Source organism: Argiope bruennichi, chromosome 3 (assembly GCF_947563725.1).
Source record: "Argiope bruennichi chromosome 3, qqArgBrue1.1, whole genome shotgun sequence".
Lineage (NCBI taxonomy): Eukaryota > Metazoa > Arthropoda > Arachnida > Araneae > Araneidae > Argiope > Argiope bruennichi.
In genome coordinates this window covers 57,102,675-57,118,361 of record NC_079153.1, presented here as the reverse complement: position 1 = coordinate 57,118,361, position 15,687 = coordinate 57,102,675, and the positions used below count along the sequence as shown (strand labels likewise).

The window sequence follows — 15,687 nt, the reverse complement described above, 5'->3', positions numbered from 1 at the left end:
CCTTACCTAAGATCCACTGCTTATGGAATTCGATTTTGCTTATGGAATGCACCGCGAATAAATAGTAAAAAAAGAAAGAATAAACCTTCCTGTTCCTAACATATTCTATGTGGATAATAAATTACCACAAGTTATTTTCCTTCTAATGACAGTACGCATCTCCTGTGACAGGAATAATTGTATTCGGTTATAACACTTTGGAATTGGCCTTAGTTCTTGCTTCCATTCTGTCACCACAAGTATCATTCAATGATTCAGAATGTTTCTAAAGAGTAGGATTAGCACCAGTATGATTTCTTACACTTTCTTTCGCCACAGAATATCCCCGAACTTGGAATCTCTAGGATTCCCTGTCGGTTGAAAGGATATACATGGGAGTTGATTTCTTACACTGTGAATACATACCTGGTGATATTCTATGAAAAAAATGAAAAAGAAATGACAACATCTGCAATCATTGCAATAACTGTCACTATGGAACCCATTTTCATAGAATTGAAAAAAAGTTTTGTTCAAAAAACAAGAAGAAAAAAGCCCATGGAAATTTAGTTTGAAAATTGCTTGATATAAAATCTTTTAAATTAAACTTTTCATTGTAAAAGCACAATTCAATTATAATATATCTTTATCATTTCTTATTTAAACTTTGAGCAGAATTTAGTTAGTTTTTGCAATGTTTCAATGAAATGTAATTTTACTTTACTTATTTTCTGTTAATAATGAGTCCTTCTCCACCTTTCTAATGTGCTAGAGTTCACAATATTTTACACTTGATTACTTTTAATGAAAATTTAACAGTTTATCCATTTAAATTAATGGATAAACTGTTAATGATATATAGTCAAACTGATAATAATATGTAGTCAAAATTGTAGTAAATTATAAAAGTTTAACTACATATTAATGCCACTTGACAGTGAAATTAAGAAAAAGTGACGACTTCCTGATATTTACGATAAAGAATTACAAATTTAAAATTAAAATTAGAAAATAATTAAAATGTAAAATTAATTATTACACTAATATTTAACTTGATATTGGTGAATCAGATTTTATTAAACTTATTTTTACCCTGATTTTTTTCAAATGAGTTTACAAAAATGTTCCTATTTCTAGTAACTTAGAAATTATATTTGGGAGAATTTTTGATTAGAGTTTTTTGTTCATGACTTCCCTTTATTGATATTTATTGAATACCTTTTTATATTCTTCCAGGAGAAGATCGTCAATTGAACAGCTATTGAAGGCATTTCATCCGAAGCCAACACATGCTACAGTTAAGGACATCCATCCGTTCCTTGCATAACTGGACTCTGCTCCATCTTATATTTCTTGGAACTTACCGTGGAAGGGCACCATCTGGCTTTGAACGATGACGACAGAAGTCACCTCCTTCAGAGGCGGTGGGAACCGACTGCCGGCCTCCCATCTAATAGGTATCGCTAGCATAATCCTCTTTTTTCTTGGCCTTGGACAGACCAGAAAGGCAATTCTCGAAGGCGATGTGATGCTCGGCGGCTTGTTCCCGGTCCACCAGAAAGGCCTCAAGACCAAATGCGGAGCCATCTTCAAGGACCGAGGTATACAACGATTGGAAGCCATGCTGTTCGCTGTAGAAAAAATCAACAGTGACCCTACACTCTTAGAGAAGATCAAGTTGGGTGCAATCATTCTGGACACATGCTCTAGCGACAGCTATGCCTTGAACCAATCGTTGGAATTCATACGTGCCTCTATAAATACTGTTGATGCCACAACTTTCGAATGTGCAGATGGATCCGCTCCAACCATGAAGTTTACAACTAAAGCCATTACTGGAGTCGTTGGTGGTTCCTACAGCGAGGTGTCTTTGCAAGTGGCGAACCTCTTGCGACTGTTTAAAATACCCCAAATTTCACCTGCTTCCACTGGAACATCATTAAGTGATAAAACCAGGTAAAACCAACTTTCAAAGATTTGATTAATTTAAACTTAGATTAATTTCAAGTTACATATTTGATAATAAGCAATTAATCCGAGTATTTATTAAAGTTTTGGATTGCTAATTGAAATTTCTAGAGCTATTTTACAGTTTATTCAGGAAAAGGAGCATTTAACAGCTTCATAATAGATTTCATAGTTGATTCGTTTTATTTAACAATAAAAGAAATTTCTAAAATCCTTTTAACCATACTTTTTTTTTTGAAAATTGAGATGCTTTGCCAAAATTTGAATTATTAAAAATCGAATGCATAAATTATTCAAAATTAAAAATGAAAAAGATCAAAAAGATAATTGAATGTTCTATTTCCAGTAACAAATGTCATTCGTTTTTCTTGATTATGAGATTCAATGCTATAAACTCATAAAGTTTAACAAATTTCAACAATTTCAGGCATTTTCTTTTCTTTCATATCAAAACTTTCTATGCGTTTTTTTATCTTATAACAGATTCCAGTTTGTTTTCTTAAATTTTCCCATCATTAAAATTATTTCATTAGATTGTTTTATTAAATTTCCACTACTATAGGCGTAAAATTTGCTGTAAATATAAAATTATTTCCGAAAAATTGCGAAAATTTAAAATCTATTGAAAATCTATTACTACTTTTTTATTAAGAGCATGTTTAGATGACATACTGGAAATTATTTTTTCTGTTGAGATATCGTCTGTAAAAAGATCAAAACTCCATTCATTCACAATTGTGTGGCTATATTTAGATATACTAATCCTTAATATACCTTCTATTCTTATATCAATTATACACTATGTAATCATTCAGATTACTTGTAAATTAGAGAATGGAGGGAAATACTATCAACTACCTATAATGAGCAAAGATTCATTATAGGTAGTTGAAAAAAATAATGTGTATTTTTCTCCAAATCATTTTAAAAAGTTGAATAGGTAGTTTTCGCATTTCCCATCAAATCTTTCATTCTTCTCTTTCATCTTATTCTTCTTAGTTATGCAATGGAATTTTCTCCTTCATTAAATATATTCGTCAACTAATGTTTTCATCTCACCTAGATACGACTTCTTCGCTCGCACCGTACCTCCAGACACTTTCCAAGCCATCGCACTTGTTGATCTTGTCCAGAGCTTCAATTGGTCGTACGTCTCCCTGGTGTCATCTGAAGGACAGTATGGTGACTCTGGGATGACAGCCTTTCAGAAAGAGGCTCGAAGTAGAAACATCTGCATCGCTGTCAACGAGAAGGTTCCCCACTCCGCCACCGAAGAGGTCTTCGATTCTATCTACCAGAACCTGTTGCAGAAGATCAGCGCCCGGGGCGTGGTTCTCTTCACCAGGGCAGAGGACGCCGCTGGGGTGCTCAGGGCTGCCATGAGGTCCAGGAAGCATGTATTCACCTGGGTGGCTAGTGACGGCTGGGGAAAGCAGGAAAAGCTGGTGGAAGGCCTGGAGAGGGCGGCAGAAGGAGCCATCACTGTGGAACTGGCCTCAACCGAGATCGCAGAGTTCAATGACTACATGAAAAACTTGACTCCAACTACCAACATAAGAAATCCATGGTTCGAAGAGTATTGGGAAAGCGTGTTTTCCTGCACTTTGCCACAGAATGTGAAACCTAACTCGAACTCCAGTGTCGTTGTTTGCTCACCGAACCTTAGACTGGACGAAAGTGTGGGCTACAACCAGGAGTCGAAGGTTCAGTTCGTAGTGGACGCTGTGTATGCCTTTGCTCATGCGCTGGACAAAGTGTGGCGTGATCTATGTGAGCCTAAAGGCGAAGCACATTGTCATGAAATGCGGACGCTAGATGGCGCTACCCTCTACCTCGACTACATACTTAATGTTTCTTTTACAGGTAAGTGTAAATCTGTTTATTTCATTTCATTCGTTTTACAGCATAGATTCGATTTAACTAAAATTTTGAAATTTTTAACCGATGCATTGAAAAGAAAGGGAATCATTAAAAATATTTCGTAAATGGATTTAAAAGCAATTTACACTCTTTACTATCATGCATAAAGATCAACAGTCAATTCATTTTCTGAAGTAAGAATAATAGGAAAATAATATTCAAAGCATTCAAATGATTCTCTCTAAATAATTTTAGTTTCATTACATTTGAAAAAAAATAAAATGATAACATTATTTTATTAAAAAAGTTATATGAATCTATCTTAAAAAATGCAAGAAACTGTAAAAAAAGGAAATAAGGTGCAAATTTTGGAATATTAAAACAAACGCAAATTAACCGCTGAAAAAAATTTCTAACGAAAACCTATTGGAAAAAATATTAATTATTATGATTTTACAATTTATTGTTGATTTTGTTTTTTAATGATTAACATTTCTATGGGGGGAAACTTATATTTTTCTCAATAAAAAAACACCATATAAAAAATTGCTATTTCATAATGCATTTTACATTAAAAAAATAGATAGTGTATATAAATTGTTAATTATTAGAATATACTCAACAATATTATGAAAGATAATTTACAATACTTTTAATATTTCTATCATTTTATAATCGTCTTTCTTTTTGTATTTATAAATTGGTATGCGTAATATATGAAAAACTTTTGCAATTTTCTAAAAATGTAAATTGTTTCTGTCTTTACTTGTCAATCGACCACATTCGCCTGAACAAATAACATATAATTTCTAGACCCATTAGGTTATGCCTAGAATAATTTGTATAAATTATTTAATTCATAACTGACAATTCTAAATTTTTAATATTAGTAATTTCATATCAAACTAAAATATTGCATAATAAAATGAGCAATAAATAAAGAAATAATTAATTAAAATGATTAGCATATTTTATTTTTAAAATTATAAAATTTTAAAATAGAATAGGGCTGTAATATAGACTAAATATTTTTATTCGATTTCCACTGAAATGTTATAATATATTTCATTCGAGATGGTGAATGTTTTATCGCATGGAGAAAAAAAAAAGAAAGAAAGAAAGGAACTGACTTTAAGAAAAGCAATTCCTAAACATGATTCAAACACTTCTTTCACTCCAAGCGTCCATAACCAAAAATACCAATTTTTGTTACTTTTGGTTTATTGAATACTTCACCCTTGTTTTCACTGCAAATGTCAGACTACTTCAATCCAATGGACCAAACAAAGGAAATAAGAACACACACCAGTTGTGACCTTGGATAAAAATAGAAACAGGGTTTGTGAGGGGAAGAATTCAGGGAAATCCTTGCATTTCCTTCCCTCTTGAGAACAAAGGTTCCTTTAAAAAAAAGTTGTAGCTATCGATTCCTAAAAACTTCCCACTAACAGCAACAGTACTAGAAGGGCGTTGGAAGGAACAACAGCCAGCGCACACTCACTCTGTCTGTCTGTTCAACTTGCCCACAGGATTTTCCATCCTATTGAGATTTGATTTGCATAATCTGCCTGATCCTTCTTTCTGGTTGGCTGCTCTCTTCCCTCGCCAACCATGTATGAGAAATGAGGTGGATTGGAAGACATTGATTCTTAGGAAACAAACCCAAATGTTTTTCCAGATCTTCTTCGATGGGAAGAGACATGAAGGAAAAAAAAAGATTGTATTCCAAAGACGAGTCGGAATTATTCTGACGATATCGAAATAAAGTGAATTTCTAAGAAGAATTTTCTAAATTATATACTCAGAACCATTTCTTAAAAAATAAAAACATCGCACAAATGAATTGAAGCTCAAAAAATCCAATATTCAATCTTCCGTAGCTCGGATAATGACAGATTTGTTTTTGCGCGGAAATCAAGCGGAAAATTGGGGCTCTCCCTCCCCCTCCCTTCTTTAATCTTTTCATATTTGATTAATTCCCAATTCGAGATTGCTCGGAAGAGAATTTGCTCCGAGATATCATAAAATGAAAAGAGAAATATTTGAATTCTTCTTAGTTTTTCCAATTGATGACGATATAAGAATTTCTTGTTTTTAAAAAGCGATGAGGTATTTGATAGAATGAATTTTCTGTGAAATAAAGTATATATTTAAACTTTTCATTTCCATTTATAAAAATAAATTGGAACTCATCGAAAAATCAAATATGTATACGGCAATTATTTCATGGTTTTAGGGTACATGGTTTTAGGGTTTTCTCAAATAAAAGAGGAGAAACTGCATTAAAGCAAGAAAATGGACTTTAGTAAAGCTATTATTGTTTCCAGTTGTCGGAAATAAAAAGAAGCTGTGTGTGTTTTATTTCTAAAATATATCTTTCTTGCTTGTTTATGTATTTCTTCACATTGTAGTTAATGTAAATTCTAATTCCATTTGATTGTGAGATCAAAATAAAAATCTCAGATACTACCAAGTTTCACAAGGTCGCTTTCACTATCAGAATATGTCATAATTTAATTCTATTATCAATTCTTGACTAAAAGACTCTTAGACATTCTAAACAAAGTAAGATTAGAACAGATTCATGCTCCTTGCCATGATATATAATTAAGAAGTTATGAAGTGGAAGAAGATAATCTTGATTTTTATACCTTAAGCGCACATTAACAGAATTATTCAAAAATTGGTAAACTGATATATATCTTCACAACAAAACGTTCACAATCAGGTTAGGTGCTGGAGGTTTCCCTCCAAGCAAAATCCAAATGTGGATCAGTTCCCCATGAAAGTTTTATAGGTAGGTGTTATTTTCATACATGTCAAATATGTCATATTTTTTCCTCAGGATCGAATAAGATGCTTCAATCGACTTTAAACACCAGATATTATTACACTCTCTCTTTAACACTGACTGTTGACTCTTAGATTTCTTTACATATATTATAGCATAAAATAAAAGGTATTTAATCCTTTCTTATGATAATTTTAATTCTATATTTAAAATATAATTTAAATTAACTGCGCTTAATAAAATTCAGAAGAATGGAAGGAATTGATTAGTTAGCTTAATTAACATGCTAATGCAACTTAATTCAGAACAACGTGAGATATTGAATCTTAGACCGTTGACACGAGTTTCAAAAATACTGTAATAAATGAAGTAAATAATTTACAAAACTATGAATTTACTTAGTTAATAAGAAATAACATTCAACATTGCCTAATTGGTATTTTTCATTAATTGAATTAAGCTTTAATTGTGTTTTCATAATTTTCCATCAAAAATAAAACATTTCTATTGATATAATTCAAAACCCAGAAAAATTGATGAAATTTAATCGTTAAGGTCAATGTTAAACCTATTATTCATATAAAATAGAGGATTATTGTTTTTCATAATATATTTAAAGCATTTAAAATTATAACTAGTCGTTTCTCCATTCATTCCTTATCTTCTGAATTGTTTATAAAATTCCTGCATTCCTTTGAAAATAGCAAATGTAGGGAGCCTTACAGTATCAGCAAATGAATCACTTTTAAAATAAATTCCTTAAGAAATATTTGTCTAGGAAATTCTGGAACAATCTAGAAAACAGTTTGAGACGTGAAACCATCTTCGCAATGTTAGTCTGGATCTAAAATTACAGGGGAAAACTAGTACTAAGCTGTTATTTTATTTACTGTTAGTTTCGCAGTTCGGTGGGATTTCAGTTATTTTCTCAGTTATTTGGCTCAACGTAGAGGAATTTATAATGAAAATCCTCCATTTTTGAAATAATGTACGCCTTGCTATTTTTATAAGTAAGTAAATGTGATTAGGTTATTGCTGTAGAATTCAATGTTTTTGATGTAATACCTACGATCCATATAAAGTATATTGTGGAAGTCAGTTTGTGTTTGAAATGAAAAAAAAAATAATGAAATGGCAAATATAAAAATTATTAACGAATTCTGTAAAATGGAATGTAAAACAAACCACGTCATAATGATAGAATTTTTTTTTTAATCCTGCAATTTTGAATATTAGAGTAAATAATAAAATCCAGTATTGATAATTAAAACATAAATTAGTTTTGGTATTTGTTGCGAATTTATTATATTGCTTCCCTGTGCTCTTAGTATCGTTGTAAAGAAGACAGTTTTACAAATAGCTCTAAAGGAAGCTGAATTAATGTTGGATTAATGGCCCGTAGCTTTGGTGACAAACCTGGAGATCATTGGGCCATTAAAACAAAGAGTCCCGATATTGCTATATATTTACCGATATCTCTACTAGAATTTCAGTTTAGCGGTTGTTGTTGTTGTTGTTTTCCCTAGAAATTTTGAAGGTTTTCCTCGGGAACTGTAAAGAGAGACAGCAGACAGACAAAAAGGGGTTACTTTCGGTGTCGTGTCGAGTCAAGATTTCTTAAGTCTCTCTAAAACCTTGATTTCCAACGAGTTCCCTTTGAAAGCTTTATGCTGTTGCGATTATTTGATATGTTTTGTTGATCTCTGAGCAGACAGATATTTTTAGTAACAACATTTATAATAAATAATAATTTTTCATTATACTAATAAATAAATCGGTATAAAGGAACAATAATAACAATCACAGGATAAACGCTTCTCATGAACCAAAATAGAATCGCAAAATGCGATTTCAGAAATTTTGCTAAATTTTTGACATCATGTTCTTTTATCGAGGTTCAATAAGAATAAAGTTTTTTAGAAACTTATTTTTTAATCAATTAGCTAAAAATCTTTAAATAAATATAATATAATGGTTATTATAGTTTTAATATCTCCAGGAATTCAACATTTCTTAAGTTTCTTAATATTGTAAATACTGTGTATTGAGTGCATCGTTACTGATGCAATTGTGAGATTACAAAACTTATCAGCCGATCATGGATGCCATTGCCCAAATGCAATTGCCCCATGATGAACCAAATTAGGACTTTTGTAGAAATCACTTCATCAACAAAATAACACTCTAGAATTTTTTTAAACTTTTGTAAAATTTCTTTTATCACTTGAATCATTGAATATTTTGCTCATGAGCTTGCACAAATTATTTTTCATATTCCTCATTTTTTTCATTTAATGAATGGTAAAAACATGCTAAAACTCCTATGGTTCAAATTTTACATCATTTGAACTTTCTGAACATACTGGAAAACTTTGGAATACTGGAATTTTCTTAATGTACAAATTTTAATTTGAGCAGTTTTGTACTTTTACAAATATTGTCACTTTTCATTTCTAAGATGAATCAAATGTAAAAATTTTGAAATATTTTCCCTAAAAATTAATGTTATAACTGATATAAAGCTTCGAAAATACAAAAGTAATTTATTGCTTTGAATTATAACCTTATTCCTCGCGTTTAAATAAGATGGAAAATATGCTTCAACTACTATTATTAACCAGGAAAGCTATTTGCAATAAAGTAAAGATTTAAATTTCGCCCTAATGTCACTTCGTTCCCCAAAACTTATACCATAAAAAACAAACTTCTTATCATCTTATTCCTATAATTTATAGATCAGTTTTCTAAACTTCTTCAAAACCTCATCAGGAAGATGCATGATCAGATCCCCAGAAGAGGGAAAAAATCAGTGATGAAGTTCATTTTTCTTCACACGTGGGAAGATTTGGTCGATTCCTCCATTAATGCTCCCTTGTAGAGTAATTGTCCTTGGATGAAAAAATAACCGGTAGAACATTTGCAGTCATTTTTCAACCCTGTATTTATTGATCACAGGTTGGTTTTCCCTATTACTTCAGAGGATCTTCCAGCAGGTAGTCCTTTCGTTTGAATCGATTGTCTCGATATTGGGAGTAATAAATGTAATTTATTACTCTGTTATTAATCTTCAATTTCCCCTTTTGCTTCACAAGTATGGATAAAGAGTTTTGTTTCGAATAAAACTTTGCACTTAAAAGCATCTTTTTAAATGATTATGAAAAATTAAAAATTCTAAAAAATATAATTTATGGAACTTGAATTAGGTTAATCTGATGAAATTATAATGAAAATTTGTTTCATGAAAACTTTAATTCAAATAAGTGAAAAATTTGGATTTAAAAAATATTCTTTTTAAGACATGATTTTAGTAAGCTTTTTGGTTACTTTCAACATTAATTTCAATTGTTTTGTTTTTTTTTTTTTGTTTTTTTTTACAGAAACAATCAGTAACGAATTTATTGTTCTTTTATATTTCCTCTTTCTTGTAGCATAATTGTGAGTGAGTTACCGTTAAAGTGCAGAAATCACTTAATCTGCAGATTAACTAGCTAATCTACACATTAACTAGGGTGATCCGCTAAAGTACAAAAAAAAATTTCATTTCTCAAATTACCCAGATAATCTGCAAATACCTACTAGATACTCGTTAATCTGCGCAATACCTCATTAATTGAAAATAAGATCTTTGCTGGAACAACAACAGCGTTTCTATATGCTTAAATTAAATGCTGTTCATTTCTCTTTTTATATCTAAAAAATCAAGTTAATATAATCGAACAACCAACACATCAGTTGATAGAATCAACCATCAATTAATTGAAAAACTGTAATACAAAGAATCAAACAGTTTAGCATATTATTACAATCAAGGAAGCGAATTTGCGAAACATATGATAAAATTATGCTTACTTAATAGCTTAGTCTAAAGATGGTAGCACTTTGAGTTGTGCAGCAATTAGTTTTTGTGACAAGAACACCTATTTGCAGTGCATTCAGATATGAAGTCACATTTTTTGAAACCCATCACGGTAGCAAGGGATAATTTTATTTCTGTTTGACCTATCAATATTTCTACAGCGAGGAAATCTTCTTTCTTTAAAAATCTCTCTTTGCAAACACCGAACTCAGGTTTCAAAGAAGCCTCAGAAGCCGTTAATGTGAAAATTACCTAGTTAAAATGCGAAAAACTCTTGATTCCGCACTTTAATGGAGAAAATCAGTTAATCTGCATATATATATATAGAGAGAGAGAGGGGGGGGGGGAGATTGCTTTTTCATTCTTTTTTAATAAGACTTAATCTTGAAACAAATATTCTTTAAGACATTGCATAGAATATTAATCATAAAATTTAGATACAAGATTATTCTTCGTTTTTTTTGTTTTTACACTTTTTTAACATTTTGTTCTACAAGCGAAATAGCTGAAACTTAAATAATTTCTTATTCTACGTCAAAGCACAAATATCAAATGGGATAACAGAGAATTCGAAAGGCACATAACATAATGAGAAAAATAGGTGTAAAGGAAATTAATTTCTGTTTCAAAATTTGTGGGAAATATTAAGACTAAACTAAGATTTACAGATTTTTTTAACCAATAATCGTATCTGGTTACCAAAGATGGATATTATTCTAGTAGGTAAAAATTAGATACAAAATCAGACAAAAACAGATATATGGTTTTTAACAGAGGATATTATTCTAAATGTTGAAACTCAGACGTTAATCAAGCTTAATTAATGTATAACGCCTGCTTAATAAGGATGAAAAAATGTGTGAATATAAAAAGCAACACAGTGTCTCTCAATAGTGTAGTTCACATTCAGCAAGAGTTCACACATCATCTGGTAAAGAAGAAGTGAACAAGTCTGATTTCTATTAATTTAAGGAACATTTAAAGATTGAAATATCATATTTTTCATTTAAAATCTTTCGAAGTTATATGAAACAAGGCGAACAGAATGCGAAGTTTCACTTACACTTCCTTAAACTTCTGGCAAAAAGAAAAAGAAAAGCGAAACAAAATAAGGATCTCTTCAAATATTTTATTCCAAAACGGTTCACACTTCTTTTGTTCTTGATTACCGAGTCAAGTCAGAAGAAGAGAGACAAAGCACTTTTTCTTATTTCAAGTCCCTTAAACAACATTTGAAACAGAAAGTCTTTGAGATAAACAAGTAAAAGATTTCGCTCCAGAGATAACAGAAAAGATGCGGAGCTTTATCGAGTTTTTTTCTTCTTCTCATTTATTTACTTTTTACTTTCATTTTGAAGTTGTTCTTTATAGAGAAAGGAAAAAGGGAAAAAAATCGATTTTTCTTTTTTTTCCTTTCGCTAAGACACGCAACTCATTTTTCTTATGCTCAAAATAATGAGTCGTTGTTGTAAAATTGATCTTTCGCAGCAGTTTTTTTTTTTAATTTTAGGACTTATCCAGTTTTTGTTTAAAAGAAAGAAATAGTTGAAAAGGAGATTCAGTAAAAAAGTATCTAAAAATTCGTTAAGCTTTCCCTTTTATTTTTTATTGCAAGTGTTGTTATTCTTAAAATTTGAAGAAAAGAATAATTTTTAGTCGTTGAAATAGTTGGAGAAAAATCTTAATATCATTAATTCTTATTCATATTGAGAGAAATTAATGAATTAATGTTGGGGAAGACATTAAAAAGAAAAATGCTGCAAAATACTCTAAAGCAGATATCAAATTTATTTGTCAATAAAGAATACATTTGAAGGTCAATTAATGTTTTGTTAGATGCAATTGTTAACACAACTGACATTATATATTTTTCAGATGATATATTTTTATTTATAATAGCTTAATCTTTAATTTTTAGAATTAAATGCTTAAAGAGTATTTCGTAAATATTATTTTATTTTATAATATTGTAAAATTAATTAATCTACAGATGTTTTGAAAACTGTCAAAAGTTATCATAAAGACTGCTGATCTTATAGTTCACCTTGAAACTAAGAATAAAAAAAGTTACTTTGGGCTACGTTAATTAAAAATGTCATTCTGAATTTTCTAATGAAAGTTTATATTTAAAATACATTTTGAATTAAATAATTAAAATATCACACAGTTAAAAAAATATATATAAAAATTGTAAAATAAAAAAAATGTGTAATGAATTGAGAAGAATAAAAATTCTGTGCTTTAGAGTGTTTGTTAGAGTGACAAAGTTTTTTCATTGCCATTTTTCTAGAGTGTCTGAAAAAAAAAGTTCCCCTTCTAACAGAAAATTAATATGAAATGAAGAGACGAAATTAATTTTTTTATGTAAATTTTGTAGTTTCAATATAAAATAGCGAAATTTTCCGATTTTGTATAAATAGTATAAGGCGAAAGCAAATGAAAGCAACATTGTCTTTCTTGTGATTTTATTTCGTGTAGTAGGTCATTTAATTTTTTTGTTGCTGTTGTTGCAGCTGATTGTTTATGTCAGAAAATTTTGGTATAAAGTTGTTAGACATGTCGTTTAGTGAAACTGAAGCAGATTACATCGACAGTAACGTCATGCCACAGATTCCTCTTTAAATGCAATAATTTTAGTTTTGATGATGGAAATTGTTAGGAGAGCTGTTAGAATTCAATGTGTATAAAACTGTGTGAATGCTACTATCGCCATTTTCTGATTTTACAATGATTTTAATCATGAACATTTAGGCTTTGCTAGATGCTATGATTAGGTGAAGCACATTGAATATTCAGTGCTTAAACATTAAGCTATTGGTAAACAATTCAAATGGCAGCTACTAATCTCATATACTTTCGATTGCAAAGGTATATTCCTTAGCATCTTTTCCATTAAAAGAGTATTGTATATGTCCATATACATTTATGGCACAACGTATCACATTCTGCTGTATTGTTAAGAAATCTACCATCTTTATCTCATATACCCCATCTCCCGGAGGAGGGGGGGTGACATCGTAATTGAGGATGAGAAGATTCCAGTATGGTGGTTGATTCTCGCCACCCTTGTGTGTACACGAAAAAGTGGTAGCCTGATCTTCAGTCTTCCATCGATAACGGAACGTTATTCCTTAGGGAAGGATTGTACCGTGGCCGGTGAAGGCCCTCAAGGCTCAACCATAGTTCCCGCCAGTGATGCTATTGCGGCGGTCCGGTCATTCCAGTTGTTCCGTGTGCCTTTCGGCTGGTCGGAGTAGTCAGTTTGTGATAATCTCGTATACCTCCCCCCCCCCCCACACACACACACAAACCGGAGGTCACCTCAGAAATAAGGGTGAGAAGATTCTAGTATGGTTGGTGGCTTGTTCTCGCCCCTCTGGTGTGTACAGAAATAGTTGGGGTTGGCTTCCTCCTATCAATGACTTGGCGTACTTCCAACGGGAACCGTGGTACACGGGTTGTACCGTGGCGGGTGGTTTCCCTTAGGATTCAACTATAGTTCCCGCCAAGGGTTGCTATCCCGCGGTCCGATCATTCAGTTTTTTCAGTGGGCCTCAGGGAGGGTCGGAGGTGCCAATTTATGATTTCTCCTGTCATAGAACATGCAGCCATTTCTACCAATCTGTCGCGTGGCTTTTCATGTTACTGTTTTGCTCAAACATCCATCATCAATTATCGTTTTACACCAGATTTGCCCTAATATACACAACCAGTAATCTGTCAGAAAAATGTCTAAATTCAACCAAGTGGAATATCGTTGCTATTTTTCATCCCGTTATTATTTAGACACACTTTATATCATATATCAATAAAATATACTATTTCATCAATATTTTGTTTTATAAATTTTAATTCGAAGAGATTAACTTCGATATTAATTTAGTTTCTACTTATTCCTACGTTTATTTCATTTTATTCCAAAGTTCATTTTCTTCTGCTTTCATTAACACTGTAGCTTATCAACCAAATCCTTCGATAACTCACATTTACAGCGAGAAAAAAAACTTATAATGTCTCCATATTGAATTAAATATATTTTAAATCTTTGAACATTTAGAGCACAAATAAATTAGAGAATAACAAATATTTATTCATGTTCCATTATATGTGACACCGTATATATTTATAAAAAAATATATGTTTCCTGGCAAAAACTTATTACCTTAAATAAAGAATTTATTCTTACACAGTTATATATTTTCAAACATTTGATTAATATTTATTTTAACAAACATTTAGAGATGAATGCAACATTTGAAGATGAAAAAATTATAATGACTTTCGCCTTCATGGAAAATGGTTTCTTTCTTGGAACTTATGGTAATCATTTGCGAACATTCAAAAATTAGAAACAATTCATCATTTCAAAATGTACCATCATAACTAGCGTTTAATACATTGTATAAATAATGATCATTTTTACAAAAAAAACTGCAAAACAATAGAGTTTATTCCAACTAACTTTCCCTACAGAAATATCTTTCTTCTGTTTTCTATTTCATTCTACATCTTTTTTCAATTTGCTTAACACTTCGCATTATAATTAATATTCTTCTCTTCATAAAAAAAGAACTACCATGAATCTTCAACAAAAGGAAGGTATTACACATTCCTTTGCCGCAAAATATTCAAGCCTTCAGTCCAGCAAATAATTTTAATTCTGCAATAAAAGAACTCGTTTTTGCGGCATTATGTGCCCGTAGTCCAGCAGCAGAACTCTTTGTGGATAATGAGAAAGCAGAGAGTACTTTCATTAAAGCCAAGTTCCTGTTAATAACCGCCAAGGCTAGCTGGACGAACTCGCTTTTGTTTTCTGTGAATGCACAAATCAATCTCCGACAGCGCAAAGAAAGCAGTGCATTCATTCTTGCCACCGAAGAATGAGAACGGGAAGAAAAAATACTTTTGTATTCAGGAATTTGAGTTTGTAGGTCTCCTATTCAGCTGTGTCTGATTATTTATATCCCAAATGCAAAAAAAAAAAAAAAAAAAAAGAAGAGAAGAGAATTCTTACTTCCTGTTTTTTCTTTAATATTTTCTTAGTTTCATTTCAGAACATTTTCCCCCTTTCTGTTTTTCGGCTCAAAATGTTTTCAGAAAAGTAATACACTTAAAACTATACGATATAATGATGTTCATACAATTTGAATCATAAGATGTGCTACTTGAAAATGTCTATGGCTATAATATAAATTAAATTTCATTTGAATAAAAGCAATTTATTAAGTTACAA

At 31.0% G+C, this 15,687-nt stretch overlaps 1 protein-coding gene across 2 annotated transcripts in view; it reads left to right on the top strand.

The window, feature by feature from the left end:
• The window catches only part of LOC129963673 (metabotropic glutamate receptor-like), a 183,017-nt gene that overhangs the window by 80,903 nt on the left and 86,427 nt on the right, over positions 1–15,687 (top strand). For both annotated transcript variants that reach the window (XM_056078170.1, XM_056078169.1), the window contains exons 2-3: positions 1,216–1,935; positions 3,011–3,810. In XM_056078170.1, the coding sequence (XP_055934145.1) occupies positions 1,373–1,935; positions 3,011–3,810 (1,363 nt within the window). In that variant the 5' untranslated portion in view covers positions 1,216–1,372. The remainder of the gene's footprint in view (positions 1–1,215; positions 1,936–3,010; positions 3,811–15,687) is intronic.